Source organism: Drosophila eugracilis, unplaced genomic scaffold (assembly GCF_018153835.1).
Source record: "Drosophila eugracilis isolate 14026-0451.02 unplaced genomic scaffold, ASM1815383v1 contig_1765, whole genome shotgun sequence".
Taxonomy (NCBI): Eukaryota; Metazoa; Arthropoda; class Insecta; order Diptera; family Drosophilidae; genus Drosophila; species Drosophila eugracilis.
In genome coordinates, this window is record NW_024572605.1 from 80,093 (window position 1) to 101,379 (window position 21,287).

Sequence of the window (21,287 nt, forward strand, 5' to 3'; positions counted from 1 at the left end):
CTTTAGCTTTTGTTGAATTTCCCAAAGAAATATATATTTCATGTAGCAAATATTTTATTGTTTAGTTGTAAACAAAAACAAAATTCGTATATTAGTTCTGTGTTCAACATTTGATTTTCTGTTGTTTCTTTTTGAAAACCATTTTAGTTGTTAAATGCATAAATTACATATTGCATTGATTACTTCTAATAGGTTACTAAAAATGTGGAAATGAGTGTCTTGCTGATTTAGTCTCTTTAAAATGATCTTTGATGGTTTGTGTAGTTCAGAGCTAACGCGTCTCACTGCTAATTTTTCTGTTTAATATATAAACTTTACTTCGTTGGCTTCTTTAATCCGCAGCCGTTCGAGGGATGGTCAAATTATTGTGTTTATGATTTGTAAATAGTGGGAGTGTTTTACAACATTGTATTTTCTTTTTAGTTTATATTTTTCGTTATAAAAATTATGGTTTTGTTTGTTTACGTTTTAATAATAGTTTATATAAAAAATAACAGAGAAATTATATAAAAGAAACATTAAATATAATCGTTTATTTTGCTTATCATCTTCACCTTCTTCCTCCGCTTCAACTTTATGTTCATTTAATAATTAACTCGTCAATTGCCAGAATCCTCTCCATCTAATGATTCATCCTGCACCGATGAGTCGTCGCCACCGCCGCCACCTCCGCCTCCCGCGCGCTTCGATGAAGGTGTGCCCGTGAGCCGGCTGGAGCTGATACCGATGCCGCCGGTACGCCTAAGAAGGGAATTACAATAAATAATAAATATTTGGGTTTTCGATGGATTGCTTAGTTATGGAAGAACGTGCAGGGGCAACAGATAAGTCTAAACAGAGGGTACGATTTGTTCACGACTAAGAACTATTTTTAAGGAAGTTTGGGAAACAGCAGAAGTTTGCAATCCAGGCTTGGTGACGTATTTTGTTCCTAACATGCAAACAGAAGACGATGTTTTGGTTGCTGGGTTCGGTTAACATTCACTGATTCTAGGGATCATGGCGTACAGCAGCACTTACAGCCTACGAAAAAGGAACGAAGCGAAACGAAACCTAATGCAGACCCTCACAATTCATAATGAGTGCGGCATCCTTTTTGGGAGAATATGCCTTGGCCTTTTCAGTCTCGGCCACTTGTATGGAGCTTGAACCAAAAATAAATTTCAAACAATAATCAAAAACGCAACCCTGCGCGACACCAAGGGAGACTCCCGCCCTTATTATAAGGAAATGTAACCAGCACAGCCCACAACTTACCGTAGCTTCGTTTTAAGAGAGTTAATTTCACGATTCATGGCTTCTTGCGATTCGATCATATCCTCGCATTCCCGCTGGTACTTGCGCTTCTGCGTCTTTTCCTTCTGCAACTCCTCTTCGGTCTCGTCCAGGTTGCGCTTAAGCAGCTTAATGCGGCTGTTCAGCTGTAATCGAAAAATCTTTAATATCGTACCCTTAAAACATTTTTTTTGCTTTACCTTATCCATTTGCTCCTTGTGCTGATCAACATGTCTTCGTTCGTCTTCGATGTTCATCGTTAGCTCCTTGATTTTCTTGTCCATCTTGCGATTGGCCTTCTGCTGCGATAGCCGTTCCTTGCCCTCGTTCTCAAGCTGCTCCTCGAGGTTTCCAATTTTGGCCTCGAGCGTAGCGATCGTGGCCTTTACCTTAGTGCGCTGCGCTGTCTCGATTTCGGCTAGTTTTGCCTTCAGTTCCTTGTTCTGGCGTTCGAGCAGAGCTCGGCCGTTTTCATTCTTCTGAGAATTGGATTTCTCATTGGCAAGTTCTGTGGTCAACTGCTCAATCTGCAACTGCGCTTTGCGGCTACGATCAAGCAGAACCTCAGAGTTGGACTGTTCCTCCTCCAGCTCCTCCTCAAGTGTGGCGATGCGGGCCTCCAATCGGCGCTTCTCATCGATCATCAAGGACCCCTTATTGGCATTATTGGCGATTTCCTCGGCCAGCTCGTCGCGTTCCGTTTCGGCAGCACGGCGCGCCCTCTCTGAGCTGGCCAGATCCTCGGTAAGTTGTAATACTTCTGCCTCCAAAGCCTTTACTTTACGCTCGGCCTCCTTACTTAACGCCTGCAGTTCCTCCTTGGCGGCCTTGGCCTCCTCGGCGTCGCGCAATGCGTCTTTGACTTGTGCTTGCAGCTTCTTCGCGTGCTTCAATGCATCCTCCTTCACCTTATTATGCATTTCCATTGTGGTCTCGATTTCCTTCAGGTCACCCTCCAACTTCTTTTTCGCAGCCACAGCGGCCGTGCGCTGTTTACGTTCCTCGTCCAATTCGGTCTCCAGATCCCTCAGTTGCTTAACAAGTCCGCGTCTTTTTTCCTCGGCGCCTTCTTCTTTAGCCAACAAATCGCGTTCGAACTGGGACCGTAAGGCCTGCATGTTGACTTCAAGGCGCAGTTTTGCGTCTTCTGTTAGCTGAAGATCGTCTTCGAGTTCTTCGTTTTGTGCTTTTAGTTCAATCAGTTGAGACTCTAGCGCCCTCTTCGCCTTCTCCAGTTCGTGGACGTTCTTATCGGCAGTGCCTTGTGTGTTGGCCAGGTCGTCGAGCTCGTTTTGGAGGGACTTGCGCTTATTCTCGAGGTCTTCTATCTTGTCAAAGGCTTCGTCTAGCTCGCGAGAAACCGACAGCACCTTTGTCTCCTTTTCACGTGCCTCCCGTTCTGCAGTGTCGCGCTCCTGCGCAATCTGTTCTGATATGGCTTTCTCCTCAGCAAGGATCTTGTCGAAGTTCTTTTGTTTCTTCTCCAATTCCAGCACCTGTCGAGGCACATAATATTGTTAAATAGTGTTTGATTAGGAACAAAACAAAGACTCACCTTCGTGCGTTGCGCCTCCAACTCAATGGTGGCATCTTCAAGCTCTGATTGAATCTTCTTTTTGCTTTTATCGAGACGGTCATTCTGGGCAATAAGTTCCTTGACCTGACGCTCCAAGGCCTCAATGTCCTTATTAAGTCGCTTTTTACCCTCCTCCAGTTCCTTGGCCAGATCCGCGTCCTCTTCGGCCTTCTTCTTAATCTCCTGCATTTGGGCGGTCACCTCAGCCAGCTTACGTTCGAAGTTGCGCTTCGTTTCATCATCCTCCTCAAGTTGCTCTTGCAGAGCTTCCTTTTCAGATTCGATCTGACGCAGCTTTGAGCTGAGACCCAACTTCTGGCGCGTTTCTTCCTCCAACAGCTGTTGAGCTTCTGTGAGCTGCGATTCCATATTGCTCGCAGACTTGACTGCAGCCGAAGCCTTCAATTCTGCTTCCTCCAGCTGGTTTGTTATGTTTTCTGCCTCCTGTTGCAGTTTTGTGCACTTCTCCTGCAGTTCCGAACGAGCACGTTCAATCTCAGCCAGCTTTACCTGTGGAACATTTTGACAATTAGTGAATGTATCCTAAAGTATCTTCACTTCCGACCAGCTCAGATACTGCTTTATTTTCGCGCCAATATTTACCTGCAATTCAGCAATCTGCGATTCTGCCTGCTTGCGCCGGCGATCGTTCTCTTGGCGAGAGCTGTTGACGCTACGCAGTTCAGTGGCCAGGTCAGCGTTCTCGGCCTCCAAGGTACCTTTTGCCTTTTCAAGGACTGTCTTGGCTTTGCGAAGGTTTTCTAGCTGGTCGTTAATGCCGTTAAGCTCCTGCGAATGTTTGTGGCGCATATCGGCCAATACACTTTCGTGGTTTACAGTCTCCTCTTCCAGCGACTTTTTTAGCGTGGCCAACTCTTGTTCGCGCTTAGAACGCAGTTCCTGTTGAGCTGATTTTCAAATTAATTAAGTTTTAAGTATATGCAGTACAGATAATTCATTAATTAATAGACGAAGAGGGGAATGTCATTCCTACCTGCTGTGGTGTCCAAGGAGTCAAGCAACTCATTCTTGAGGGCCTCCAGTTCCTCACTTAGGTCGCGTCTCACCTTCTCCGCCTTGGCACGCGCCGCCTTTTCCGCCTCTAGATCTTCCTGAATCTCGGCAAGTTGTGACTCCAGCTCGCGCTGAGCCTTCTGTGCGGCGGCCTTTGTGGCAGATTCCTCGTCGATTCGCAACAAAGTCTGAGTAAGTTCTTCCTCGCGCTTGGCCAGCTGAGCCTGCATCTCATCTACCTGGACACGGCGCTCGTTGAGCTGCTCTTTAAGGTCTGCAACTTCGGTTTCGATTTTTCGCTTGGATCGATCGGACTCCTGTCGCTGCTGCTGATCCTTGTGCATGCGTTCCTCAAGCTCTGCAATCGTTGCCTCGTGTTTGGCCTTCAGCTTTGCCAGGTGTTTTGCCTTCTCCTCCTCCTCAGCAAGGGTCTGGGACAGATCGTTAGCTCGCTCTTCCAACAGTTTCTTCTCCTTTAGAAGTTTTTGGTTCTGGTCGTCAGTAAGAGCGAGATCTTCTTCGTGCTTTTTAATCTTGGCGTCGAGCTGCACCTTCTCTAATTGTAATTTCTGACGGGCGGCCTCCTCTTCCTCTAGCTGTTCTTCAAGGTCTTGAATATTCAGCTCCAATTTCTTTTTCTCGCCTCCTAGGGCAAGAACACGTTCCTCCTCTTCCTCGATGCGCGTCTCCAGCTCCTGCATCATATCCTCCAATTCCTGTTTGCGCGCCATCAAGCGCGAACGCGATTCCTCGGCTTCAGCGCATAGTTCGATCTCGGCTTGTAGCTGTTCTGCTAGAGTGGTCTTCTCCACCAGAGCTTGCTGGTACTTGCGCTCGTACTCCTGAGTGTTCTTGGCTAGAGTATCAAGCTTCTCGCGCACCTGCTTCAGCTCATCCTCTTTCTGAACGAGCTTCTCTTCCTGTTTAGTTACCTCTAATAGAGGCTTGACTTTTGTATAGAGACGCCACCATTGCCAGTTGCGAAGCTTTAGGTAGGCGGCACAATTACGTTGGATAATACGAATGGCGTTAAGCTGCTGCAGGCGTTTCTGGTAGTTGCGACGTGCGAGAAAGCCACGGCAGAAGGCCTGGAAGTTGACGATCAGGTCGGAAATCTTGAAATCACGCTCCTCCTCTAAATGAGCGAGGACACCAGCGCGGAAAAAGATCTTCGACTGACCCACTCGATACAGGTTCGAATCGAGCTCCAGCGCCTGAATCATCTTCTCGCAGGCCTTCTTTCCGTCCATGAAACCTTTGGGAATCACATTAGGCGTGAGCAGTTCGTAGCGTTGGCGGAACTCCTGGAAGGGTATGCGATTAGGGAAGCCCTGCCGGCAGATGCGAATGCCCTCGAGCACGCCATTGCAACGCAACTGGTCGAGCACCAAGGGAGCATCGATCTTGCCGGCGCGCTTCTCGTGGTTAGGTATGATACAGCGCACAAAGTTCGGGTTCGTGTTACGCAGCGTGTCCATCAACTTTGCCAGCTGCTCCTTATACAGATGGGACACGGTACGGAACATGCCCTTGCGGGTGCGGGCCCCAAACTGGGTATCAGTGAGAGCCTGCTGTGCCATGCCAACGATCTCCGCATCCTTCCAGATGTTCACAACGAACGGATCCTGCGAACCCTGCAGAAGCGACACAATGTTCTCGTTCAACGGGTCCATGTTCTTCATGAGCCACTTGGCTGCAGAGTAGTCAACGCGTCCAGCGTAATGCACGATAGCGAAGTCAGCGACACCGCGGAAATCGGTTTTCATAAACTTTGGATGCATGGAGTGGGCCGATACTAGCTTGTCAACAAAGGTCTTGTCGGTGGCCTTAGGGAACCAGCACTCCTCATCCAGCAGAGCCATTATGCCACCGGGTTTATCGATCAGATCTATGGTAGGCTGTAGGTCCAGTCCAAAGTCGATGAACTTCCACTCAATGCCCTCGCGCTGGTACTCCTCTTGCTCCAAAATGAACATGGTATGGTTGAATAGCTGCTGCAGTTTTTCATTGGTATAGTTAATGCATAGCTGCTCGAAGGAGTTTAGCTCAAATATTTCAAAGCCTGCCATGTCGAGAATGCCGATGAAGGATGCACCCTGGCGCTTAGTGCGGTCTAGGGAACGGTTAATGCGGTTTACCAGCCACTTAAACATGCGCTCGTAGCACGCTTTAGCAATGGCCTCTACAGCGAACTCAACCTGCTCCTTTGTCTGAGCTTTAGTGACAAAGTCGCGACCCACTTTGATGCGTGGCGTCAGGAAGGCTCGAGTCATGTCCGTAACACTAAGACCGAGTAGATGCGCGATCTTCTGGGCCACCGTGTTGTCCGGCAGCGTAGCTTGGTCGTTGTTACGTTCTTGACGGAATTTCATGCTTCCGAAGAGAAGAACGGCACTTACTATGCGGAATATCGAGTTAAAGTCCTCGGACGTCATGCCCATTATGTTCATCGATTTGACCGTTGCCTGAAACTCGGCGTAGTCGTCCACGCCGGGCACGGGCAGACTGCCATTGGACAGGAATGCATAGGACTTGACGTCATCTAGTATAAACTTCTCGCGCTGCTCCGGTGTAGCCCCCGCCAGCAACTGGTAAAAAATATGGAATGTTCGTTCGTCCTTCGCTTGACGAATGGCACGAGACTTCTCCAGAAGATAGGTTTCGATATTGGCCCCCGAGATGAAGCCTGAGGCATCGAAATTAATCCTGATGAATTTGCCCTGCAAAACGGTAAGCTATTTAGCAAATTTTTTTGCTTGAAAGGTAAGTCACTACTCACGAAACGCGATGAGTTATCGTTTTTGACGGTCTTGGCGTTGCCGAAGGCTTCCAGTATGGGATTCGCCTGCAGCAGTTGTTGCTCCAACTCACCCTGTTTAAAGATGAAGATGTTGTTAAGGCCTTGGGCTTTACGTACTCACAGGTTAGGTGTTAGCCAAAAACATACAAGAAAGCAGTCTACATTTTTAACACAACTACAGACATCACAAGCAGCACAAAATGTATAAACAACGATTAGACTACAGAAACATGCAGGAAGAAGCCAAAGCCAAACTATACGAAGGACAATAAACACTGGACGATCTCCTACAGCTTCTCAATATCAATGCCGGCCCAGCGGCGTTGTCCGGAGATTACCTCTGGATACTTGGAATTAATTTTCACCATCTTCAATCCATTGACTACCTTTATTGACTGATTTTGACTTTGGGTCGCAATCTGGACCCTAATGTACTTGTTTGTGTTCACCGAGAAGTTCTGCAATTAGGTAGGAATGGGGTTAAGGGGTACGGGATGGATATTCAGGATTTCTTGAGGGGTCGCATCATTCACACGCTTCGGCATATTTGGTCTTGATATCATATAAACAAATCAAACTATTGGGCTACAAAATAAAATGATGTACTATAAATGTCTAAATATACAAGAATACTACAAAATGATTTGTAAAGGTCCAGGAGTGATGTACGTTTAGCATACTTTACCGCAAATGTCTCTTGATGACTACTCTAAAATTACGTTGGCATATGTAGTACAAAGAGGGGGCAGAGCAGATCGGATCAGAGCAGAGCAGAGCAGAGAGATGAAATTGAGTAGATGAATGTTGGCTTGGTTGGAACGATAACAGGGCAGACAAAACAAAGAGTAGGGAGATTTCATTTGGAAAGGGTTAATACTTAGATTTAGGTTACATTTGAAAATATCGAATGCAAAAAACTGTGTAAAACACAAATGTGCGGATAGGTCAATGTCAAGTAAACCAAAACTTTAAATATGCTTAAAAAAATAGTGTTAATTTCGAAACACAAAGTGGGATAACATTTAAGGTTTGTCACTCCTAGAATACTTACAATGAGAACGGCAGGATGAGGCACCTGTTAGAGTTGTTGGCAATTGGTTGGAGGTGTTGAGGTTCGGTTTTGATTTGGTTGTTGGATATTTGGATTGATTGTGATATTTGGCGGCGATTTATACAGATTATATATACAAATTATATAAACATATGTATAGCATATTGAGCAGAGTTGAGAGTGAAGGCAACAACCAATGTCCAATGTAAAGGGAGTGTGCGTGTATTTATAGGTGTGTTGTGTGACATTGTGGTGTGTTTGTGTGTAGGACATGAAAATAAAGAAGATCAATAAATAAATAATAAAATATATCAGAAGTAATTAATTTTATTTTTGCGTCATCCTCAGCATCAAGCAAACAAATTTAAACTTAGCTCACTTAATAAAGGAAAAAGACGATACCAATGTTAAAGCAAATGCAAGGTATATCACGGGCAAAAGTCTTATCGCTTCTTTTATCTATGACTGATAAAAATAACTCTAAAACAAACTATTTTCTTTCCGATTCAATTGACTGCAACAGTATCAATAACTTCCAGTGATTCAGTATTTGTTGTTTGGCTTCGCCATCTATCATTATCATTAATCATCTGCGTTTATTTATAGAAGTACCTGATGCTAACTGATACATTTTCATCGAAAGAATTAATTTTTTTGTACCACATCGGCATTACAATGTTGGACTATTACAAATAAGCATTCTCTCTTTTTTCACTAATTTGGAAATTTCCTTAGTGTATGGCCAACCTATCACGCTCTCAGCAGTCAAGTCGAATCAACATCGGTCGCAGAAACAAGGCTCATATAAGGTAGCAAACGTTTTATGCGTTCGTTTTCAAAAAGTGTGTTTGGAGCTCAAGACCAGCTTGTGTGTTCAAAAGGATTAAATAAAAAAATAGTATTTCTTCCAATTATGGTTTTGGAACACCCAACAGTAACAAAAATTGTAGTTCGCTATGTGGCTTTTCGTTTTTTTTGTCAATTGCTATTCCCCACAATTCAGTTCTCGCTTCTTTTTAATGGTGTTTATTTTATTGCTGTAAATTACAAAATTTGTCAGCAACGTACGACTCTTGATTAATGAAGTGTGCGTCAGCCCCCTGTAAAGCACATAAGCCAGCTGCCAAGTGATCAACCATCCAAATATTAAAACGTAACCCTCCACCGTCCACCATATGGGGAAAATCAGTTGAGGGTTCTGAATCGTTGAATTCAAGTTCTTTTTTTCTAGGTCTAGAATTCCTGATTACGAATATATATACATTATATTGTCGGCTCAACGAACAAAATAAACCCTTTACTAATACGGGCTAAAATTACATTAGTAACTTTGAGACAAATTCAAAGTTTCGAAGTAACATTAAAAACTATTTTCAGTCCAGTAACCTTTTTATATAAAAGTCGTGCATCAACCACGAACGTTGCAAACGTCAATTAATTACAATAGCAAACAATGAAATTTGTCGGGTTTGCGTGCTATTAATGTTAGTTTAATAGACATTTTCCAAACAGAAGAACTATATGGAACTGTATCTGAACTTTCCGACAAATTACTTCAACGCACTCTCCACCGTCAGTAGCTACAGCTTTGCATTTGCTTCGATTTTCAGATATACGCGTTTCGGTTTCTACACTTCTGTACTTACCGCACCCGAGCCCTTGGGTTTGGAGGCTGCCACATAAGCTAGAAACTGGATAACCTTCTTGGTGTTCTCCGTCTTGCCAGCACCCGATTCGCCAGTACACAAAATCGATTGGTCTTCGCGATCTGCAGGGAAGAAAGAGAAAAGGCTGTGAGCTGGGCATATGAGAGAAGCGTTAAGCAAGTGATACACTTCGTGAACGGAACAATGCGTTTGACCAGCTAAAAAATTAACAAAATGAAAAACACCAAGCTCAGCTTGAAGTTTCTGTTGACCTAAATTCAAGAGTGCAAAAACAAAGCTGAATACGCTGAATATAAAGAGCTAAGGGGTTGGCGGCGGGCGAGAAATAATAAATAAATAAACCGATAACAAAAACCGTTGATTTCAGCCTATGTATCTGAAAGATTCGAACAGCAACTGGTCCCAGTAAATTGTTTTGTACATGGGTATCGATATGGCGCCAATGATCCTATCTAGAATATAACGAACTAGATATGCACTGCTCCCCGGGATCACCCCACCCACATGGCAGCCTCGTCATACGATCCAGCATTGAGTTAACCACAAACTCAGGCATAGAGACATAGCGAGTCATTTATTTCTACTCTGATTGCCATGATTTTTAGGCACCGAGCTCCACACAGCTTCCACATCACGACCCCGTACTTATTTATTATTATGGATAAAGCCGGTTGCATATTTATACATACTACATTCAATATCCGACCATAAAAGGCCCGAAATATCTCAATCTACACATCACTCTATGGGAATATTTATTTGATTTTGAGGTTTTTTTAGTTAAAATTATTTCTTCAAAAAAAGTGGGTATACATACATATATGTATACAGCAGATATATTGCTGATCAAGCGGCAATTAAAACAATGCGCTCCCAAAATAAATTCCTGATTAAAACAACTGAAAAAATAAAGATAAGCACAACATCTGTCCAACGCTAGGTAACCGACCCTTATGTAGCTATATTATATTATTATACATTATTGCATTCAAAGTCAAGGCGTGTCATTTTATCGTGAACAAGACTTATATGACATTGGCATATTATGAACAGCGCAAGATACAGTATGAAATGGAATTTTTATGGCGAAGTTGAAGTTTATTGGAGTTGGAAGACTTGCGATCGCCACAAGTCGGGGGATCTGCATAAACTGAAGGTGTGTCTCGATTGTCCAGCTCCACAGTCTCCAGATAATCCTCGAACTGATTGTGGTGCGTGTTTCGCGGCAATGGTATATGTCAAAGGCGATGGGGTTGGGCTAAGATTATTTAAAACCAGCGAAATAAATCAAGGAAACTGCCACTCCCTTAAGGCTGCAAAAGTGAACTTCTCAAAAGAAAGGTATACTGGAGAAATACAATCATGCATAAACAGAAATTTATTAAGCGTTAAAAACGGTGAACAGAGTGAGGTGACGATTTGTTTAAACATTTCCACGGCTACGACAAAAGCAAAGATGATGATGGAGCAAACAAAGCTGCTGTCCAAGCGGAGCTGAGTTCAGTTTTAGATCCAAATATGGTGATGTCACACATACACAATACCCACACAAGCAAGAGCCTATAGGTAGAGCCCCGGTAAGATTGTCTGGCCTCGAGCAGGAGACTACCAGCACCGCGTGAGTCATCTCCTACTGCCACGTTGCGCTCAAAACAGGCATGTAAACCATTGAAACTTACTGAAGCCCGAACTGAAGAGCAACTTCAGTGAAAAGGAAATCGAAAAAAAAAATTCCATTTGAAATGCAAGCAGAAAAAGCAACCAGTTTGTGATTAGGAGACACACAATCAGTCATGAATAGGGACATATTTGGAAGTGATTCACCCTCTTTTACTAATGAAGGAAACACAAATGCAGCTTTGTGAGGTTTTTCGGTTCGTGGAAAAACCGTCTTACTGAGTAAACTTGGCCAGGTTTTATCTTATCAACTTAGTTTGGGTATAACTTTTGCTTGTTTATGTGGAGAATACAATTTGAATGAATATCCCTCAATACCAGTGCGCGATTAAAGTAAACACGAAAATTACTTTTAGAGGTGCCTTACAGAATACTTACCACCTAACATGTTTCTATAGGCACTATCCGTTATTGCAAATACATGAGGAGGAACTTCGTGTCGCTTTATGCCCTTGTAGCGTTCCATTATTTTTTCGGTGTATATTGGTAGTTTCTTGTAGGGATTGACCACAACGCAGAAAAGACCGGAATATGTCTGTAAATAAAAGAGGGTAAGCCCAGAGAATTAGTTAAATTCATAAAATACGAATATTTAAAAATGTAAGTTTGCGGATTTTTGGATTTGGCTCCGCTTTGTTTGAATCACAGGTATATAGGGTATCTGCTACTGAGAGATCTATAGAGGCATATCTTACTTGCATGATTTACGGAGCTTATGGTTGGTCATTTTCGAGCTGCATATACTGTTAGTAGCAACCTAGAAATCGGCAACTGATGTTCAGTGGCCTTGTTAATGTAGCCCAAACTCGCACAAACGCCTGGCAATCTAAAAAACATGTGCTTTAAAGTTGGTCAGTACCATAAACAGCGGACGCATGTATTTGTACACGCTGCTCTATCTGTATCCGAATCCGAATCCGTTGGTGGTATCTATCAAGCGGCAGCCTACATAACTGCGATTGCGATTGGGACCGAGACAGTGGCGTGGGCACTAAGTATGCGGCTTTTGCTATTTGTTGTACCATTTAAATATGTATATGCCCAACATTAAATGCGATTGCTGCGAACTTCTCAGCGGCGCGCAAAAGTGTATCAAAAGAGGTGGAGAAATGTGGGGCCAGCCCACACAGATCGAAATGGAAAGTAATGCTGATACAAGTCAGAGTGGAGAAAATCTCTTCGACGCTCTCAAGACCAGGTGAGGGTGATGAGGAGAACAGAGGATAGAGAAGAGTGACTCACAAAACCCAAAGTCAACAGTAAAATCACGTCTTGCCAATCAGCCACCTTACCTTGGCTGTGTATGTGCGTGTGTCAGGCTTCCAAAAATGGCGTAAAAATGTTTTTCAGTTTCTGTTGTTTCTTCGCTGTTTTTGGCAATCGTTTAGAAGGGGCGATGACTCGTGGCGATCTTTGCCAAATTCGTTTTTGAATCACTTCGGTTACCCGAGTTTGAGTCATTATCCTGGTGCATAAATCTACCTTACCCCACCTCATCAATCACTAAACCCTCTGTTAATATGGAGCCTTATTTGGTCAGCGAATAAATAAAATCATAAAACATATGCAAACTCAATAAGCGTTGGCACGCCAATTATATAGGGATTTATTTGTACCTGAGATTGTAGGGAGGAGAATAAAGGCGAGTTATCACAAACGTGCAAGGCTTAGTAATCAGAATTGTCAAATGAGAGCTAAAAGAACCTTTGAAAAAAAAATAGATGTCTATAGGCAACGGGACCCTGTCAAATAAGTCATAAGAAACCTTATACACTGTGGATTTGCTTTTGATTGTGGCTTTGAAACAATTTTGGCTAAAGAAGCATTGTGAACAGCAACGACGCAACGAACAATGCATGCACCTACTCAAAAGTACTTCTGCCTCCCATGCCTCCGCCTTCTGGGGCTTTCTACTAGTGCCAATATTTGCAAACAAATTGTTCAGCTGATATGCAGGGAACGTAATTTATTTGCCACAAAGAGCACGCTTTGTGTGGCTCATTTGCAGTCATTTGCTCATTTGCGAGCCAACAGCCACAGCAATCTTATATTAATACGACGTTCGTTCAATTCGGCTACCCATTTCAATTAGCGCATCTCAAAGACTTAGCTTAAGATGACACCAGCTGCAAAGGCGCCATCGTCGTCATTCCCCCCTATTGCCGCTGCGTTGTCAAATGCGATCATTTCGGATGCCACCGCCGCTGACAGAATGCAAATGGAATATTGCTGAATACATGGCTAGCTTCGAGCAATTGCACCCAATCACCAGATGTACATAAACCAATTAATTGCGCCAAACACGGCGGCAGACGAAGATGTTTTGCTGAAAATGTCAAGCCTAATTTTACCTCCTTTAGGCATCAGAAGAGGGGCATGGTGTAAGTCAAATGTTTAGCAATATTGAAATATTAATTGGAGGAACTAAACCTTATAAGATAAATTTTTCGAATATTGTTGTGACAACCCAATCGGCCATATTTTCTAGTTTCTGCTTCTTCACAGTGCTTGAAAGGTGTTGACAGTTCGATTTGCATACGAAAATCCATGAGTTAGTCGCCATTGGTGTGCGTGTATATGACCGTGTAAAAGTCATTCTTCTTGCCGACGCGTATTAATTAGCGTACAAGCTACAGGCAGTCAAAAGTCGACAGCTGCCAGGCGCATTAATTTAAGTGAATTTTAAAAATCGAATTAAATGTCAACAAATTATTATAATTATGCCGTTAAGTGCAGCCCCCGCAGCACTAAGCTCTCTAAGTCTCGCTTCCTCCGTGCAACAAGTTAGCAACAATTGGCAAGCAAATTTAATGGGACAAATAGGGGCAAGAGTGGTAGAAGCGAGAAAGGGACGCACGCAGAGTACTAGGCGTATTTATGTAAACGGTTAAGCGGCGCACGAATTGGCCAACAACAACAATGCCAAGTGCGCTGAAGCATAGCCGACCAACAACAATATGAACAAATTTGAAGCAGTTCGCGCCCACATCAAAAAGCTGCAACTACAAGCGTTTCGGCAATAAATTAAAACTCCCAAAACGAAAAGAGAGAGACTGATAAGTGGCAGTCTTAGTATATATGTACATATGTAAAAAGCGGCACATAATTTGATATGAAACAATACAAAAAAGAAGCCGCAAATGAAACTGCCTCATGGTGGCGAATAAAAGTATAGCAAATGAAAAATCAAGGCTAACAGGCAGAAATAGAGTGAGAAGGCAGCATGCAAGACACCTACAACTGATGCCAGAGTTTGCTTGGTAACGAAACTAAATTGTAATTTGAAATGTAATTGTAATCCCAATAATAGTAGTTGGGTTCGTCGGCTTCTCCACCTGATTTTTGTTTAAAGATAACCAGATACTAAAAATACAATATCTATGTACATAAATCAAGAAGTAAAATGGTGGCGAATGTTCAAGCCTGGGCATCTATCCCCGTTTTCGGGGAATACGTTATGTGATCAGATAAATCGATATCAATTGAAGCTCGCAATTGAAACACTTATTTAATGATTTAAAAAAGCATTGGAGAAAAGAGGGAGAGCCACAACAGCAAAGCAGATAAAATTTATGAAGCCGAATTTAAATGCGCCACTTGAAATTTGTTTCTCATCAATTCAAAAATTAACTTTTAGCTGGCTTTCTACGCGATTCGAAATGCTTTTGGCATGCCAATTATTAGCGGATATGCTGAAAGGCAAAGAGTAGGCGACAAAAAATAAAGTTAATGTTTATAAATCATTCGGCATGTGACGAATGCAACGAAGTATTGAGTGATTGGGCTTTGAGAGTCAAATATTTGCGATGCTTTTAAGTAAATAGAAATGCTATGAGGCAAGACGGCTTGAAAACGTTATGCCTTTCAAAATTTCCAGCAAAGCGAAAACAATCGATGAAAAGGGAAGGTGGCTGTTTACTCAGAATCATCATCAACCCAACGTCACGTTGCCGGCAGCTGGCGCTACGTTTGGGGCGTCCAAAACAAACAAACTATTATTCGTGGTACTCACATAGATCAGGCCAGAGTAGTATCTGTCCTTGATGTTGTGCAAAACGGAGGCCTCGTTTAGGCACGTCAGCTCGGCCATGTCCTCGACTTTGTCGAACTTTGGCGGATTCATCTTCTGTATATCATCGCGCAGGATCATCACCCGCTTGCCAGTCTCGGCCAACTCCACTTCGACCTCGTCGCCATGCTCTCGCTTAATACTGGCGGCCACAAAGCCCTGTAAAAATAAAAAATGATGGGTTATTCACGGTTGCAATCTTTGATCCACAGGAAAGGGGTTGTTATGCAAAACAAAAAGTATGTATGTTTTTTCTTTATCTCAGCGGGTAGGCGATAAACACAACAAGTGCAACAACGCTGCATGAGTCAAGCGCCAGAAGATGAGCCACTTAGGCTCTGCTCTCTGGCTGGCAAGAGAAATGCATAGGGAAAAACTGCACCCATTCAAGTGGCCAAGGCAGACGGAACAAGAACAGAGGCAACAGAACAACGGGAGGCAGATGCAACTGTCTGTCCGCCTGTCTAGCCCCTTCCCCTTCGCCATACGATGCGTTACAAGTTCAAGGCGTGTATTCAACTATATGTAATTTTTATATGGTCATCACGAATTTTTGGCCGTAACTGTCTAAGGCTACATCAGAATTTCCCTCACCTGAAGAACTTTAAAGTGGAATCGAACAAAAATATTTTGCGAAAATTTCATAATCATCCATGCTGCTTCAATTATAATTCAAGTGAAGAAATAACAATGGGTGCTTTGGTTCTTGGGGCATGCTACAAGCGGCGCATTAACATTAATCAAATCAGGGGCACTCCGTAATTCAGTCATTAAACAGCAGAGTGAAGTGCTGCCGCTGCAAACTAGAAATGCATTAAGACCAACAACAACCTTCTGTAGCAGTGCAGGAGCATCTGCAAAGCATCCCAGCCCAGACAGGGTCCATTAAATTAAGCACGCGCACGCCCTAACGATCAGCATCGGATCTCGCTCTCGCTTTACGCTGCTGTTGGCTGTGTTATCTTTGCGCTTTTCCGGTACTAGGGATAAACAGCCATAAGAAAGTCGTTATTCTTGAGCGGATATGACGGATATGAAACCATTTAATGCATGTAATAAGTTCGTTTAAATTCCCGAAAGTCAAGCGCGCAACCGAAACTATTATTTTTGCTCTATGCCGTGTGGAAAAATAACCGAGTGATAACTTTCGGCACACTAGATCGACATATGGCAAAATGCGATACATGCGCTAGCAAGCTGAAAAATTTATCTAAGCAATTTCGAGTACTTTTGCCTAAACATATTTTCCGATTTTCCCCCCCTCTCTCAACAGACGGTATGTATTCCGCCAAAAAATGTCACATAAAACATTTGACAGTTTGAACACACCACATGCAAGGCTTTTGCAACTACGGCAGAAGAAGCATAAGCGAATCGAAAAATGGTTCCCCCGTTGGACCATGAATCACGTTTTTGGAATGCCCCTAAAGAGAGGAATTGAAGTTATCGAGCCAAGGAAATTAGCAGGCAGCGAGAGTCTGAAGCAAGAGCTGGCCATATGAGGTCATCTGTCTCGAATTCTCACTGAACGGCAACTCGGGCATTCCGGGCAATCGTTCGAGCGAAACCAATGAAAATATAAAACAACACCTACAAACAAAGCAAAGGGTGCTGAGAAAGTGTTGATGAGAATGATGAACGGAGTGGGGGACTCGAAGGAAGGATGTAGCGGAGGGAGTAGAAGAGAAGTCAAGATTGGGAAACCACTTTAGGTTGCTGAGTAGCCATCTTGAACCTGCCAAACCGACGAATATCTATCAGCCAAACCCATCAATACTCTTTGGCAGCGTATGGTTTTTGCTAACTTCTTTTGTTTACACTAATACGAAAATGTAAATATAAAAAGAACAATGAATAGGGGGTCCCCGTAAGCCCCATCATCCTCCGCTCGAGCACGATCTGAATGCCGACAAGCAGAACGACAATAATTTGTTACTCCTTTATATAATTCCTTCGTTTAATCGATCATCGCATATGCATGTGAAGATGGAGATGGAGAGGGTACGCAACGTATATTACACATACGTGATACGAGGCGCAGGTTCGTTGACCGTAAACCGGACGGACGAGAGTCGAAAGATTTGTTTGTCGTGGCCGTAACCGAAAAGAAAAAACTCACTCGCAGGCATGGACACCAGAACCCAGAACAGCTAAAGCGAGGGCGGAGTAGAAGTGGTCACAAAGTACAAAGTGGTTTCTTTTGGTTATAAATACATGTAACACACATACATATACGCTTGAAAACAACAACAAACGATTCCGGGGGCATGTGCGGGTGTACAAATTTCCCTTAACGATCGGCGTTCGTTACAATCGATTCGATTCTCTGGGCATGACGAAGGTTAAACCGACTTCGATTTGGTTACCAATATAAATGTTTCGAGATTGTTGACGGAATAGGAACAAAGTCAAAACAATGATTTTATAACATTAAAAATTCTTGGATTAGTTTATAATCGGTACTGAATAATATTCCCTCCTTGTGCAAACACATACATGAATCATCATATCCAAATGCAGACTACACGAGCTGATCAGTAAACAAAATCTAACATAATCTAACCACTAAATAAAGGGTTCCTTGTTTATCAAAAAGTAAATAAATGGATTTGAATATCACGTACTCAGACTGATGTTGCCATTTTTCAACGAATTCCCCTATATTGCGCAAAGTTGGAACAGTTGGAAACCAAACAATGTGGGTTGTTCGGACAAACCAAGTGTTGACACAATTGGCGAATAGCCTTTTAGCCGGGTCCGTTCCCGTTAAACCATAGCTGTAACTGTTGGACATTTCAGAGAAGCAAAAGTTTGAGCTAAATGCAAATCTCTCAAAGTTTCTATTGTCTCATGAGTCGGCCCTAAGACTATTCGACGGTCTGTCCCGCGCGCTTACGCTCGTGTCGTTATTTTCTTGTTTTTTCTTGGCCTTATCTCTGTCGCTGCCTTTTTGTGAGATTCCATTGTAAAGTAAATGTCTGTTTAGGTGATCGCGTAATTACACAAAAATGTGAAGTTGTTGCCTTTTGTTTTTCTGGTGTGTTGCTGGTTTTATTATATGAAGTCACCTAGAAGTGCTACCATTCTATGCGCCGGAATTATCTCTGGCAAATAAAGCAATTACCGGCTACCCCAGGGTATGAAGACGAGGCTGCTAATTTAAGCTGTTTGGGTTTATGGTCGCAAAATTAAGTCTTAGGAATGCAGTTGAATGACACCTGAAAGAAGTCGTCCCAAACAGAAAAGTGAAGAAAGAAAGCAACAAAACAAACAATTCAGCTTATTATCATACTGCTGTACGGATTGGTTTGAATTCGCGATCAAATTCTTTAAACAAGAGTGGGAGCAGAAACCTCCCAGGGCACTGATTCTTTGACCCAATCTTAACTTATTTTTTCTCTGGCATTGGTAAATGTTTATTTGAGGCAAGCAAATCGAACACATAAATACCTGGCCATGTTGAAAACTTGTTATGGCTTGCTCTCACTGGGAACTAAGCCCGTTCCTGCTACCACTCTCACATGAAGGTGAGTCAGAGAGCGTCTGCATGCAAATTGGTTTTGGTTTTGGTATTGGCATTGGACAAAGCCTCTTGGCGGCAAATGGTCGCGGATTTGACCAGGAAAACCGTTAAATCGGACTCACCAATGCGGCGAGGTGCTTTCAGCATCACCCCAGGAGAAACGAGTGATTCAGCGGATGTTTACCCAATTTTATCACCGCGGCGCGAAAGTAATGAAAAATTCAACGAAGTTGGCCCGGTTAAAAATTAAAAATAAACGGAACGAAGAGGCATGATTCATGGCCGATCGATGAGTGGGCCGGGATAGTTCGGAAAGGTGTTGGTTGATAAGAAGCCCAAAGCCGGGGACAAACACTGCGCAAATTGATTACAAACATGTACAGCTACGGTAAAATCTATATCACTACGTGTCAAATCGTTTTCAGTTTTTTGTCATACAAAAAGTATGATATCATTCCCAAATGGCTGCGAGTTTAAAGTTTTATTGTTACTTTGGTTGAAGTATAGTTTTCATCGATTTCAATTTAAAGCTATAAAAGACTATAACTTTAAGATTTTATCAAAGAATACAAATTTGTATCTGTTTTTAGATTTTTTCAATAAGAATATATTTACTCTTCGTTTTTAAAAAGAAAAATTAATTTTTTTTTTCTCAGGGCTATTACGCTGAACGCAGCTGTAGTTGTTCCTGTTGCTATTGTGCGGGGAGCTATCAATACGGTTTATGTCAGGTATTTTAAGTTTCGGGCGTGGTTCCCATACTGATTCAGAAGGGGTAGAAACAACCATAGCGCAGGGCCGAGCTCTAGATCAGACCCATGTTAAGTAGACTCACCTGGTTCTCGTGCGGCACCCACACCAGACGCTTCTGTGTCCACTCGGCCTGTGTGGCCGGATCGTTGAACTGGTTGCGCTCCACAGAGAGATACTTGAGCTCCGGATCGTTGCGATCTACTTCTTCCGACATCTTGGCGGCACTTTGATGTTTCCCTCTGTTTAGCTTTCTGCGGCCGTTAATGAATAATTCCTTTTCTGCTAATCGGTAATCAGCGTCTATAGACTATAGGCTATAGGCTATTGGCTATTGGATATTCGACTGCAACGCACTTTTCTGTCGGACAAAACAAATCGATGAGAACAAATGAATATGTTTCGCTCGTCTCTGCCGAGATACAATTCGCATTTATTTCGCGTTCTTTATCTTGGAAGTGCGGCACAAAACGAAGGCGACGAGAACAACGCGCGGCGAGAGTTTCAAAAGGGAGAGCGCGAAAGAATGGCCGAGGCGGAGAAGAAAAATATGGCCACACATTTTAATTTTCTTAAGCCAACGTCAGTAGTGGGCGAGGATAGGAGACAGAAGGGGAACAAGAAGAGGTGATTTAGCGGAAAAACAGCTACGTAGCAATTAACCATTAACCAGTTTGCATTTCCGAAGACTGCAGCTAAACAGTTTTGAAGACTCTTTTTCAGTTTGAGGCCACTCCAAATTCGACTTTTTCAGTTTTCGGAGCAGGTATAAGCGCGGCTCCACATCTTCTTGTTCGTCTTCTCTCTCCCTCACTCTCTCTCGCTCTTCCTCTTCCACTCCCTTCTCTCAGCAACACAGACACACTTGCACAGCTCACACAAACACACACAAATGGGAGCGAAATTTCGCATATTTCGCACATAAATGTTGTGTTTCGGTTTTTTATGCTCCCATTTCACCGCGTCAGCAACGCGTTTGTGCAAATTCAGAAATTCAGCTGAATTTAGGCCCGCATTCGCTGCATTTGTTGCAACTCGGCGTCTCTGCCGGCGTCAGCGACTTTGGGCGTATCGTTGAAATAATTCTACATGTATTCAGTCTACGTCTGTTTTTTGGCATAGGCCGTTATGTTTGCCTGTTTTTGGTGTATTGCCGCCCCGAATGACTACGAAACGCTGGCGCCTTGCACCCACAGCGGTTTTTTTTTTAAAACTATGCGCTTTTCATTTGTTTAGCGACAGCTGCACTTTCAACTCACACACACAGACACTTCACTCACAAAGATTTTGACCGCAATTGATGAGCGCACGTCTTCTCGCTTCGAATTTTTTTTCTTGAATCAACAAACGAACAAATTCTACGAGACAGTGAGACCAGTCTACGATCGGTGTGAAAAGTCCAAAAGCTATAAGTTTCAGAGTAAAAAGTCAGATAAGAAACGGTCGCACTATCCAAGGTAAATGTTCGGATTTTCAAATTGGTTCATGTGTGAGAATCTGACTCTAGTATGTGGCCGGTGTAAACAGCTGCGGGGTTATATAAAAAAGCAAAATGGGCACACTTATCAAATTAATTTTCGTTTTCTTCGATTATATGGAATTATATTAATATTTTTGCTTACAGATTCTTATATAGAAGATCAATTTCAATCAATATAAGCAAAACAATTTACAGATATTCATGCTACGGTTGGTGTGAAATGGGCATAAGTTAATTTTAAAAAAATGTCATCACTCAAAGCAGGGTTTCCAACTAAATGTTGGGATAAACCGTTTGTGATTCCTTTTTCGCCCGCGTTGGCGCTTAAGTGCTATGGAAATGTAATTTTTAAACAAAACTTTTAACATACAGCGTTTTCCTTACCGTTTCTTTCATTTTATTTCT

At 42.9% G+C, this 21,287-nt stretch overlaps 1 protein-coding gene across 2 annotated transcripts; it reads right to left on the minus strand.

Moving 5' to 3' along the window:
* Nucleotides 1–36: 36 nt before the first annotated feature.
* LOC108107270 (myosin heavy chain, non-muscle) lies at nucleotides 37–20,735 on the minus strand. Of its 2 annotated transcripts, XM_041817617.1 has the most exons (14): nucleotides 20,662–20,735; nucleotides 19,488–19,763; nucleotides 15,073–15,288; nucleotides 11,439–11,595; nucleotides 9,363–9,484; nucleotides 7,717–7,740; nucleotides 7,351–7,374; nucleotides 6,645–6,737; nucleotides 3,846–6,585; nucleotides 3,455–3,759; nucleotides 2,831–3,361; nucleotides 1,476–2,771; nucleotides 1,258–1,421; nucleotides 37–741 (listed from the first exon to the last, which is right to left on the minus strand). In XM_041817617.1, exons 2-14 carry the CDS (start codon nucleotides 19,617–19,619, stop codon nucleotides 600–602), a joined length of 5,946 nt encoding a protein of 1,981 aa, XP_041673551.1. In that variant the 5' UTR covers nucleotides 19,620–19,763; nucleotides 20,662–20,735; the 3' UTR covers nucleotides 37–599. The 2 variants fall into 2 exon arrangements, with proteins under 2 accessions (XP_041673551.1, XP_041673552.1); XM_041817618.1 differs by lacking the exon at nucleotides 7,351–7,374 and having other exon boundaries at nucleotides 20,662–20,734.
* Between the last annotated feature and the right edge of the window lie 552 nt (nucleotides 20,736–21,287).